General features: G+C 44.8%; 1 protein-coding gene across 6 annotated transcripts in view; it reads left to right on the top strand.

The window, feature by feature from the left end:
* LOC127438253 (complement factor H-like) overlaps positions 1 to 12,453 on the top strand; it is a 137,643-nt gene that overhangs the window by 13,887 nt on the left and 111,303 nt on the right. The window contains exons 14-18 of one of the 6 annotated variants that reach the window (XM_051693703.1): positions 3,831 to 4,010; positions 6,427 to 6,603; positions 6,701 to 6,889; positions 7,157 to 7,208; positions 7,520 to 7,762. The exons of 1 other annotated variant lie outside the window; for it this stretch is intronic. In XM_051693703.1, the coding sequence (XP_051549663.1) occupies positions 3,831 to 4,010; positions 6,427 to 6,603; positions 6,701 to 6,889; positions 7,157 to 7,182 (572 nt within the window). In that variant the 3' untranslated portion in view covers positions 7,183 to 7,208; positions 7,520 to 7,762. Of the gene's footprint in view, positions 1 to 3,830; positions 4,011 to 6,426; positions 6,604 to 6,700; positions 6,890 to 7,156; positions 7,209 to 7,519; positions 7,763 to 12,453 lie in introns of those variants that run through there. 4 more of the 6 variants (XM_051693708.1, XM_051693704.1, XM_051693705.1 and 1 more) reach the window with 4 other exon arrangements.

Raw genomic sequence — 12,453 nt, 5'->3', positions numbered from 1 at the left:
CAACTACCCAAAAGATAGAGACAGACTAGCCCAGTCGTGGCCTCTTTTCCCCTTCTTTTTTTCACTCCCTAAAAAAAGGGGGGTTATCTGACTGGACTGACCAGGTCTATTCAGGGGGTGTCCCTCCCAAGGGGAGGACACCGTGGAGACCACACCTCGCCCAGAAAGGGGGGGATAATTAAATGAAAAATATGTCACATGGTCTTGCCAATCATCTAGAGAAGTCTCATGGTAGATCCTACCCAACGGTGGAGGATTTACTATAAACATGGAGACAGTGGCAGAGGGAGCTCTGCCCAAGGAAGACGCAGTTTGCCAACAGGGAAACGAATCAGCGGAAGATATACATTGTATGGGGTTATCTTACAGGGAACCACCACATGCGGTGCACCTACCCCAGAACAGGGCTCTTAGTTAGCACGTGTACTGGGCCGGCAACGAGTCTCTCCGAAAACTCGACTGCCACAGGGCTCGGAGGAAGTCAACCAGGGAACATATTTTCTGAACACTACTGGGAATTAATGGCGCACGTCTTCAGCTCAGAGGAGGTGAAAAGCATTATGTGCAAGCGATACACCCGGGCGGCTATTCCGGGCTTATCTGCTTGTATTGCGTGCCACTACCCGGAACGAAATCAGTTCCACCCAGAGGTTGTAGAACCTTGCAAGGTGTTGGGTGTTGCCCAGCCCGCTGCTCTGCAAATATCTGTTAGAGAGGCATCCCTGGCCAGGGCCCAGGAGGCCGCTACACCCCTGGTAGAATGGACTCGTAGCCCTACCGGGGGCGGCACGACCTGGGCATGATATGCCATAGCTATGGCGTCAATGAGCCAGTGGGCGATCCTCTGCTTGGAGACAGCGCTTCCTTTCCGCTGTGCACCAAAGAAGACAAAGAGCTGCTCAGAGATTCTAAAGCTCTGTGTGCGATCCAAATAGATGCATAAAGCGTGCACCGGACACAGCAACGACAGGGCTGGGTCTGCCTCCTCCTGGGGCAGCACTCACAGGTTCACCACCTGGTCCCTAAAAGGGGTCGTGGGAACCTTGGGCACATAGCCCGGTCGGGGTCTCAAGATCACGTGAGAGTAGCCCGGACCGAACTCCAGGCACATTTCGCTGACAGAGAACACTTGCAGATCTTCTACCCTCTTGATGGAAGTGAGCGCAGTCAGGAGAGCAGTCTTCAAGGAGAGTGCCTTAAGCTCAGCTGACTGCAAAGGCTCAAAGGGGGATCTCTGAAAGACCCTGAAGAACTACAGAGAGGTCCCATGAGGGAATGAGGCACAGTATGGAGGGGTTCAGCCTCCTGGTGCCTCTTAGGAACCTGATGATCAGGTCGTGCTTTCCTAAGGGCTTACCGTCCACTGTGTCGTGGTGTGCTGCTATAGCAGCAACGTTCACCTTCAAGGTGGATGGGGACAGCCGCCCTTCCAACCTCTCCTGCAGGAAGGAAAGCACCGGTCTGACTGCGCATCTCTGGGGGTCTTCCCGTCGGGAAGAACACCACTTAGCAGACAGACTCCATTTAAAGGCATACAGGTGCCTCGTACAGGGGGACTTAGCCTGAGTGATCGTGTCTACCACCATGGGTGGTAGACAGTTTAGGTCTTCCGCGTCCCGTCCAGGAGCCAGACATGGAGATTCCAGAGGTCTGGTCGCGGGTGCCCGATGGTGCCTCGTCCCTGAGAAAGAAGGTCCTTCCTCAGGGGAATTCGCCAGGGAGGGGCTGATGCGAGGAGCGTGAGGTCCGAGAACCACATCTGGGTGGGCAAGTAGGGTGCTACCAGGATGACCTGCTCCTTGTCCTCCCTGACCTTGCACAGAGTCAGTGCAAGTAGGCTAACTGGGGGACAGACCGGCATGATGACCACGCGATGTGTCCCGTGGTGCCATGCCCATCTCGGGACTCGAGTGTGAAGCCAATGCTGAAGCGGACTCATATGCATCAACCCGAGCGGGGTGGCCACCGCTGAGGATGCCATAGGGTGGGATCTGCTTCCTGCAGTGGGCTCCACGCCGGGGCCGGGCGCAGGGGGCGGGCTGCGGCGGAGCCGGTGCAGTCACTGCAGGGGGACGCCCTTGGCAACGAGCAGATGGGGTGCGGGATCTTAAACCGCGCCGGGGCAGGATGTGCCAGATAACCTCCGTTGGTAACTGCTGGGCAAAGTCCTTGGTGTCACCGGACTGGCCAACTTGGGAAATGGGGGCAGCAAGGAACCGTGCCTTGTCGGCCTCACCCATCTCGACCAGGTTGAGCCAAAGGTGGCACTCCTGGACCACCAAGGTGGACATCGCCCACCCGAGAGACCACGCCATGACCTTCGTCGCCCAGAGAGCGAGGTCGGTCACCGAGCGCAGCTCCTGCATCAACCCCGGGGCGGAACTACCCTCGTGCAGTTCCTTTAGCACCTTGGCGGACTTGCAGGAGAGCCATGGCGTGCAGAGCAGAGGCGGCTTCTCCAGCGGCACCGTAGGCCTTGGCCGTCAGAGAAAACGTAAACCTACAGGCCTTGGACGGGAGCTTTGGGTGCCCACGCCAGATGACGGTGCTCTGTGGGCATAGGTGCACTGCGAGCACCTTTATCCACTGGGGAGATTGCCGAGAAGCCCTTGGCTGCCCCACCATCAAGGGTAGTGAGGACGGGGAGGCTGAAAGATCGGGACCGGGCAGTAAAAAGGTGCCTCCCACGACCTTGTCAACTCTTCATGCACTTCCGGGAAGAAAGGAACGGGGGCAGGGCGTGGCTTTGAGCGGCGCCGCGAGCCCAGGAATCAATCATCGAGCCGCGAGGTTTCAGGGGAGAGCGGAGGGTTCCACTCTAGCCCGACGCTCGTGGCTGCCCGGGAAAGCATGTCGTTATCTCCGCGTCAGCCTGTGACTGTGTGACTGCACCCGAAGGGAGGACCCCAGCTGAGGCTTCTGCATCCAACTGGACGAGCCCGCTCTCCGATGCTGCGCTCGAGAGCTCATTACCTTTGCGGGCTCCGAACAAGAGGTTGAACTCACCGTGAGACGAGCCGGCGGACTCATCCGGAAGCCCGATTGGGGCAGACGAGCGTGCTGGGGATTGGGAGATCCGCGGGGGGATACCCGGCGGAGGTGGTCCCATTGGGGCCCCCAAATCGCCCCCAGTGTTAGCCGCGCTGGCCTCATACCCGTGGGTAGAAGGACCGAGGTGGGGAGCCTCTGGGGTGGCTTGCTTTCTTACGAAGGTAAGCCGCAACCGCATCGTTGCCATGGACATGTTCTCGCAATGAGTACATGACCCATCCACGAATGCTGTCTCCGCGTGAGTGAAAGACAGTGATCGTGACCATCAGAAGGCGAGAGATAACGAGCGCAACCAGGAATAACACACAAAGGAAAGGCATCTTTAAAAAGACATGTCTTTAAAAAGATGTTCCGTGTGTGCTGCTCTTTTAGAGATATATACGCTTTTAGAGAAAAATACACTTTTAGTTCTGCCGAAGCGCCCAGGTGCATTCTCTGCAGTGCACCAGTGCAGAGGAGGGAGAAGCCACTGAAATGCTCTGTCAGATCCAGCAGAGGTGAATGAACAGTCGTGGGAATTCAGCTCAGTGAGCATGACCGTTCAGCTCCGAAGAGCAAATCTGAATGAGTGGTTGCATACCAGCTCCTTTTATACCCGTATGTCCGGGGGAGTGGCATGCAAATAATACCATGCCTTTTATCAAAGACCAGAGGTGTCTCGGGCTCCCAAGAGTGACCTCTAGTGTCACTACATCGACACAACGTCGAGTGACTGACAGATAGGGAACTGTTAACTTTCACTGAACTTACAATGAACCAATTCTATATTGTTCCTTTAGAAAAATCTCAGTGTTCCAAACCAACAAAGTACATGACGTTTGTGACACTGTTAAATGAGAAAAATGTGTACAACAACTTTGAAAATTTGTCATACAAGTGCAAAAGTCCATATGATAAAATCCCAGAAGGTACTTGGACGTGTGAAGATAAAGAATGGCTTGGAGCGTTTGTCTGCACAAGTGAGTCCCCTTAAAATCTATACAATCACATTTGCTTACCCACTGGACAAAAACTGGTTGGACCCATGATGATTCAACCCCAACATTTTAGAGAATGTCATGATGTTTTCTTACCATTTAAAAACATAATATATACAGTACATATGCTTTAAGTGTTCTTTGTGCCACAACATTCTTCTTGCTGCTTTTCATGATATTCAACAGTTCACTTGAAATGTTGAGAGGTCTGTATCACCCTCATATAAGTGTGTGCATTGTGCATGAATGAGAGGGACTACTGATCAGTGTTGGGTGTAACGTGTTACAAATTTTAAATTAAATAATCTGATCACAGTTACAGACATGAATAAAATTACGTTACTTGAATTACACATTTATTGCTAAGACAATAATATTAATTTAGTAGAATGCATTTTAAAATGTATTGCAGTCCTACGTTAGTACTTTTATATGTGTTGCTGTGCAGCTAATGAGCATGTGATTTACAAACCACAATGGCACAGAAGACCTGTATGGAGGCGACGACAGATGAGTGAGCTGTGTTACTATGGACACAGCGGAGTGTAGTTGTTTATTCAAATTGAAACTGAAAATGAAAATAAAGCGTTTCAAGATTTCATGCGCTCACAATCAATCTCAGCGAGCTCTGTGTCAGCTCCCAGCCCTGGCTGGAGGAGAGAGACATGCAAGGCTGGTCTGGCAACAAATCCTCCTCAAATATCCGCGCTCTACCCCATCCTCGCGCGCCTCCCTCGTGTGTCCTGCTGCAGCTGCCGCAGGAGGAAAGGGCATCGGCTTTGGGTGTATATGGAAAACAGCGTACGTTCCGTGTGACAGAGGGATATATCGCTCACAAGGTGGAAACATTTGCGGAACGGTGTCTTGAAAAACAGCTCTTCATGTTCTTTCTGTACTGTATACAATTAAACACAGACAAAATGCAATAGTGCGCAAGTGATAAAGGATACTCAATTTGTCCGAGCACAAGCAGGGAGGTAGAAATAAGCCACTCGCTGTAAAGTTGTGTAAACACAGACATACTGTACATGCACACATACACATACACATGCATGATGCAACACACAAGCAAACCTATATATTCACACTGAAAAGAAACAACAAGCATTCAAATACACAATGGATTCACTATCAAAGCTGTTTACAAATGTTTTCAGTTCATTAGTATAATTTTTCTGTCTTTCACACCAACACAAACACAGGTAAACAAGCATACTGTACACATACATGCCACACAGCTAAGAAGTTTGAAGATAGCGGACACACACACACACACACCCCTGAAGATACTACTACACCATATTTAAGATAAGAAAGTTAAGTTGCATATTTAGAAATGCATTGGATCTCTTTAGCCAAGTTGCTGTCTTTGTCATATTGCTGTAAAAAAAAATTCAGTCAATATTAAAGAACTAAAAGAGCTATTAGTGTCACATTTGGGGTTTTTCGCAGATTTAATTGGTTTTAGAAAGTAACTTCAAAGTAAAGTAATTAGTAATCTAATAACATCCCAACAAAATAATCAGTAAAATAGTCAGATGACAATTTTTACAGAAGTAATCAGTAGTGGATTACTATTTTGAAAGTAACTTACACAACACTGCTATTGATTGAGTGAATATGTGGGAGCGGAACAGAGAGAGGGAGATTTCAACTTACACATTAGTTTCATAAGTGATTAATATTTGTGTTTATTAACTACACCATTGTAATGCCTGAACATAGCAATAATACAAAAATAACAAATCTGATCATTAGTGTACTTTTGAAATATTGAATAACTATGAAAACAATCCCCAAAATAAACATGAACACATTTGACAACATTAACACATTTTTCATTATCTCTAAAAAAATATTATTATTTTTTTTGGAGCAGAAAGTGAAGAAAGAGTAGAAAACAAGTGCACAGTAAACATGGGAACTCCTTTAATACTGTTTTCAAAGCATCACAGGATGAACCTCATGAAGGTGGTTGAAAGAAAAGTGTGCAGTGATGTAATCAACATTATCTGACAAAAGAAAATGTTGACAAAATGTTGCCAATTGAAGAAGATGAAATCTAAGAAAGTTTTTGTATGTTATTTTTTTATTTATTTGTAGTCGTTATTTTTTGGTCACAACATAATGCACATACTTTCACAGTTTTGATAGCTTTACTTTTATTATGATATGTGGAAAATAGTATTCATAAAATGAGAGGTTATGTACAAACATTTAATTGGTATATACAGTATATACTTTATATATACATATGATGCTCATCAATCAGATTTAAAATAATAAACAATGTTCAGCAAAAAATGTTGATGATTTCAAAGTGAACAAATATTTTCTGTGGAAATTGTGAAACTGCTCAAAATCGACATAAATGTATCTGTTAATATTATTTGTTTAGGTGAAATCTGTCCACCACCACCTCATCTTGAACATGGAGACTATACTGTAGTTAGAATGAATGGTGAAGTAATTACAGAGGTTTATTATACTTGCAAAAGAGACTATGTGCTAGATAAACAACAGCAATATTGTAAGTGTCAGAATGGGAGATGGGAGACCCCTCCAAAGTGTCTGGGTGAGTCGTCTATTTCTAAATTATTCTCTTGAATCTCTCTCTCATCAAGAACTATTTTGCAATTTGTGTCTAATCAGATTGATTTTGTCTGTCATAGAGCCCTGTGAAATTACATCTGACAATATTAAGAAGTACAATGTACAACTCCCCCAAGAAAAGGTCTATATAAAACATGGTGAAAAGTATGGACTTTATTGCAAGTCTGGATGGAATATTGGAGATTGGAGGAGATCTGAACATCTCTACGTGTCGTGTTCTAATGGAGAGTTAATATCTGACAAAACTTGTAAGTACATCTGATTGTGTATTTTTGCACCCACATTAGTCAAGGTGTTTATAGTTGCGGTGATTTGTATGTTTAACTGAAAAGGGTAAAAGTGCCCATGCCAGAAGCAGAGAGTAAAATACTACAATATTATTAAATATGGGTTAGGATAAATGACCAGCTTCATTCACACTTTCCATGTTTTAAACATTTTATTTTTTATTTTGTGAACTTATAATGTAAAAAGGTCATTGACACAGCAAATAATCTTTTGATACTTTTCTTCAGGCAATACAGAAAATTATTTTGTTTGAAAAGAAACTGGAGTGGAAACACTGAGGTAATGAAAATATGAAATTCTCAATGAATTTTAGAGAGTGTTATTTTAGAGGCATTAAATGAATGAACCACAAACAGGACATGATGACGTTACATATGATGGTGCTGTTGACCGCATTTAATTTAGAAAAATATCTGTGTGATTTCAAGAGATTTCTTTTTAGCACTAAAATTTGATGAGATGAAATCCTAGTTACTGTTGAACACAAACACTGAACCTATACAAGTGTGTGTACATGTTTTGGCATGTAAACTTAAGTAAAAATGTTGTTATATTTCTATCTGTAATTATGTATTCTGTCCTTTATTAAGATCTGAAGATCCCTCTGATGTATCCAGAGCATGAAGATGGACACCCACCCACCCACACACGCACACACACACACACACACACATATATGCTTGCTAATGCTTCCATTAACATGCTAATTGGCTAACTGCAGTTAATTATCCTTTTACATTATTTTGTTATTTTATTTACACATACACTGAAAAAAATGTGAACCTCAAAATGTTCTTCATGTTGTAACATCTAAATAAACTGGTTTGAATCAAGTCAATCATATTATTTAACATCACTTAATAACAGTGGTGTAGTAGTGACCAAAGAGGTGGGCATTTATCGAGGAACCCCCCCCCCCCACCCTTTGCTATATTAAAAGCACCACAACTACACATTATATTATGTTTTACATTGTGAATTTCATTGTTTTTGTTTTTTTTTGTTTTTTTTTATTGTTACATACAGTAATTTCAAATCAGATGATTGCAACACACTCCAAAAAAGTTGAGACAGGGGCAATTTAAGACTAATAATAATTGATGAGTTAAAATAACAAGACGATGTTAAACAGGTGAGGCAATCGTGTCATAGAATATAAAGAGCCTCCAAATCAGCCAGTCCTTCAAGTGCAAGGATCATTCAAGACTTGTCAATTTGCCAAAAGATGCTTCAGAAAAGAATCCAGCACTCTGAGAACAATGTTCCCCAAAGACAAATTGAAAGGATTTTGGGCATTTCACATTCTACAGTGCCAAAAATAGTTAAAAGATTCAAGGAATCTGGTCAAATCTCGGTGCGTAAAGAGCAAGACGAAAACCACTTCTGAATGCACGTTATCTCTAATCCCTTAGATGTCACTGTCTTAAAAAACATCATTCATCTGTAATGGATATCATGAACATAGGTTTGGGATTACTTTAGTAAACCTTTGTTAGTTAAAACCACTCGCCGCTGCATTCACAGATGCAAGTTAAGACTTTACTATGCAAAGCAGAAGCCCTACATCAACACTGTCCAGAAGTGCTGCTGACTTCTCCTGGCTCGATCTCATCTTAGATGGAAAGTAGAACAGTGGAACCGTGTTTTTTGGTCCGATGAGTCCACATTTCAAATAGTTTTTGAAAAATACAGATGTTGTATTCTCTGTGTCAAAGAGGAACCTTTTCCAAGCTATTATTAGCGTCAGGTCCAAAAGCCTGTGTCTGTATGGGCCAGAGGTGTGTCAGTGCCCATAGCTTGGGTAACTCGCACATCTGTGAGGGCACCATTAATGCAGACAGATATGTACAAATTTTGGAGCAGCATATACTGCCATACAGCACCGTCTTTTCCAGGGATCCCGGAATTTTCAGCAGGACAACTTCAAACAACATACTTCCTAAATAAGCAGAGAGTGTGGGTGCTAGATTGGCCTGCCTGCAGTTCTGACCTGTCTCCAATTTAAAATGTATGGTGCATTATGAAGCACACAATACGACAACAAAGACCCCGTACAATTGTGCAGCTGAAGAATGGATAAATGGGGGAAAATTCCACTTTCTTAACTTAACAAACTTGTGTTTTCAGTGCCTAAATGCTTAATAAGTGTTATTAGAAGAAATGGTGATGTTTCACAGTAGCAAACACTCGACTGTCCCAACTTTTTTGGAGTGTGTTGCAATCATCTGATTTGAAATTACTGTACATCATTTTTTTTTTTTTTTTTTAAAAACAAAAAACAAAACAATGAAATTCACAAGGTAAAACATAATATAATGTTTAGTTGTGGTGCTTTCAATATAGCAAAGGGTGAATATAATTTACAAATCACTCCATTTTGTTTTATTAGCATTTTTCATACTGTCCCAACTTTTTTGGAGTTCAGGTTGTACCTTAATTAATAAATGAATACATACATTAAGTTATACATAAACTGTTAAGCATTGTATAGGTAATGACTAATGAGTGTAGTATTGTTCATGTTAACACGTTATCTTATATTACGATATACAGTACATATGAATTTATGATTAGGCAATTTGTTTTATTCGTGTACGAAGATTTTCTTTTCTGTGTATAGTGAAATAGCTTTCCTATTAAAAAATATAAATTAAGATGATTTGATATCATGAGGGAAAAAAAGCACAACTGACAGCAGTAAAAAAACGGAAAAATAATAACGATTCGATACAACTACGGGGCAACTTGTCATCTGCGAATAGCATAAAAACTAGCACAGAGTATTTTCTCAAAGTTTCATAGCATATGTTTTTATTTAAATGCATTAATATTTTAACTTTTAGCAGTGAAGTAAATATACAGCGCAAATTGTGGTGACCAGCGCTGCTGGCGCATCAGCATTTCACTGTAGATTAGTTGATGCTAGAAATGTCCCACCCCTTATTGAAATGGAAAATATGATTGGTTTGAAAATATCCAATTGCGTATAAAACAAACAAACATTCTGATTGGTAGTTCAGCTGAGTCGAATTCTCATTTAGAGAGAATCTCTGTACACTTATTAAAAAAAAATAATAATAATCACTTTTCAGTCAACGGTGTTGTGGTATCACCTCAGTATATTTAAAAGTTATGGGTCAAAATCCTCCTCGCTGTTCTGGCAGCCATACGTATCATAACTCATTTTAGTTGGTCATACGCAAAATCCTTTGAAAGATAGGTGGGCATATGGCATATGCCTGCATATGCCCTAGACTACACTACTGCTTAATAAACGTGACTACATTAGTTTACACCAACAAAACCAATTTAAGGGTTAGATCAAGGAGAAATAGCTCCTTAAAGTAAGTTGCGGAAACATCATGGTTACTTGTGTAACCTCCGTTCCCTAATGGAGGGAACGAGACGTTGTGTCGATGTAGTGATACTAGGGGTCACTCTTGGGAGCCCAAGACACCTCTGGTCTTTGATAAAAGGCCAATGAAAATTGGTGAGTGGTATTTGCATGCCACTCCCCCAGACATACGGGTATAAAAGGAGCTGGTATGCAACCACTCATTCAGGTTTTATGCTGAGGAGCCGATATAAGGTCCGGCCATTTCAGCGCGTAGTTCAGCGTTGTGGCAGGAGGGACACAAAGTCTCGTTCACTCCATCAGGGAACGGAGGTTACACAAGTAACCATGATGTTCCCTATCTGTCACTCACTCGACGTTGTGTCGATGTAGTGACACTAGGGGTCCCTATATGAAACGCCACAATTGGCTGAACTGTGTTACGTGAACTGGCGGTGTGTGGTGGGCAGACTACTGTGTGCCTCATAGCCAGCACACCAGGTCAGCACGTTACCTCCCCCATCATAGTTATGAGTGTCGAACGGCCCTTTTTGGGGACAAGTCGACTACCCAAAAGATAGAGACAGGCTTAACCCAGTCATGGCCTCTTTTCCCCTTCTTTTATTCCGCTCCCTAAAAAAGAAGGGGGATTACCCGACTGGGCAGCCAGGTCTAGTCGGGGGGTGTCCCTCCCAAGGGGAAGACACAGCGGAGACCAAAGAGAGGGGGGATATAAGTGGAAAAATACGTCACATGGTCTTTCCAACCATGTGGAGAGTCTTCAAGGTAGATCCTGCCCAATGGTGGAGGAGTTACTACAAACATGGAGACTGGGGCAGAGGGGCTCTGCCCAAGGAAGACGCAGTTTTCCAACAGGGAAACGAATTAGCGGAAGATATATAATCGCATGGGGTTAGCCTTACAGGGATCCGCCACATGCAGAGCACCTACCCCAGAACAGGGCTCTTAGTTAGCGTGTGTACTGGGCCGGCAGCGAATCTCTCCGAAAACTCGACTGCCACAGGGCTCGGAGGAAGTCAACCAGGGAACAAAGTTTGTGAACACTACTGGGAATTAATGGCACATGTCTTCAGCTCCAAGGGAGGTGGAAAGCGCTATGTGCAAGCAATACACCCGGCCAGCTATCCCGGGCTTATCTGCTTGTGTTGCATGCCACTACCTGGGACGAAACCGGTTCCACCCGGAGGTTGTAGAACCTTGCACAGGTGTTGGGTGTTGCCCAGCCCGCTGCTCTGCAAATGTCTGTTAGAGAGGCACCCCTGGCCAGGGCCCAAGGAGCCGCTACACCCCTGGTAGAATGGGCTTGTAGCCCTACCGGGGGCGGCATGTCCTGTGTGACATATGCCATAGTTATGGCGTCAATGAGCCAGTGGGCGATCCTCTGCTTGGAGACAGCGCTTCCTTTCCGCTGTGCACCAAAGCAGACAAAGAGCTGCTCAGAGATTGTAAAGTTCTGCGTGCGATCCAAATAGATGCGTAAAGCGTGCACCGGACACAGCGATGACAGGGCTGGGTCTGCCTCCTCCTGGGGCAGCACTTGCAGGTTCACCACCTGGTCCCTAAAAGGGGTGGTGGGAACCTTGGGCACATAGCCCGGTCATGGTCACAGGATAACGTGAGAGTAACCCGGACCAAACTCCAGGCACGTTTTGCTGACAGAGAACGCTTGCAGGTCACCTACCCTCCTGATGGAAGTGAGCGCAGTCAGGAGGGCAGTCTTCAAGGAGAGTGCCTTAAGCTCGGCTGACTGCAAAGGCTCAAAGGGGCTCTCTGTAGACCCTGAAGAACTACAGAGAGGTCCGATGAGGGAACAAGGCGTGGTCTGCAGGGATTCAGCCTCCTGGCGCCTCTTAGGAACCTCATGATCAGATCGTGCTTCACTAAGGACTTACCGTCGACTGCGTCGTGGTGTGCTGCTATGGCGGCATTGTACACCTTCAAGGTGGAAGGAGACAGCCTCCCTTCCAACCTCTCCTACAGGAAGTAAAGCACTGACCCGACTGCGCATCTCTGTGGGTCTTCCCGACGGGAAGAACACCACTTAGCGAACAGATGGCAATTAAAGGCATACAGGTGCCTCGTAGAGGGGGCCCTAGTCTGAGTGATCGTGTCTACCTCCACTTCCCGTCCAGGGGCCAGACAAGGAGATTCCAGAGGTCTGGGCGCGGG

The sequence above is a fragment of the Myxocyprinus asiaticus genome, chromosome 49, assembly GCF_019703515.2.
Source record: "Myxocyprinus asiaticus isolate MX2 ecotype Aquarium Trade chromosome 49, UBuf_Myxa_2, whole genome shotgun sequence".
Taxonomy (NCBI): Eukaryota; Metazoa; Chordata; class Actinopteri; order Cypriniformes; family Catostomidae; genus Myxocyprinus; species Myxocyprinus asiaticus.
Note: the sequence above shows the minus strand (reverse complement) of the source record. Positions and strands in the feature narration are given on the sequence as shown.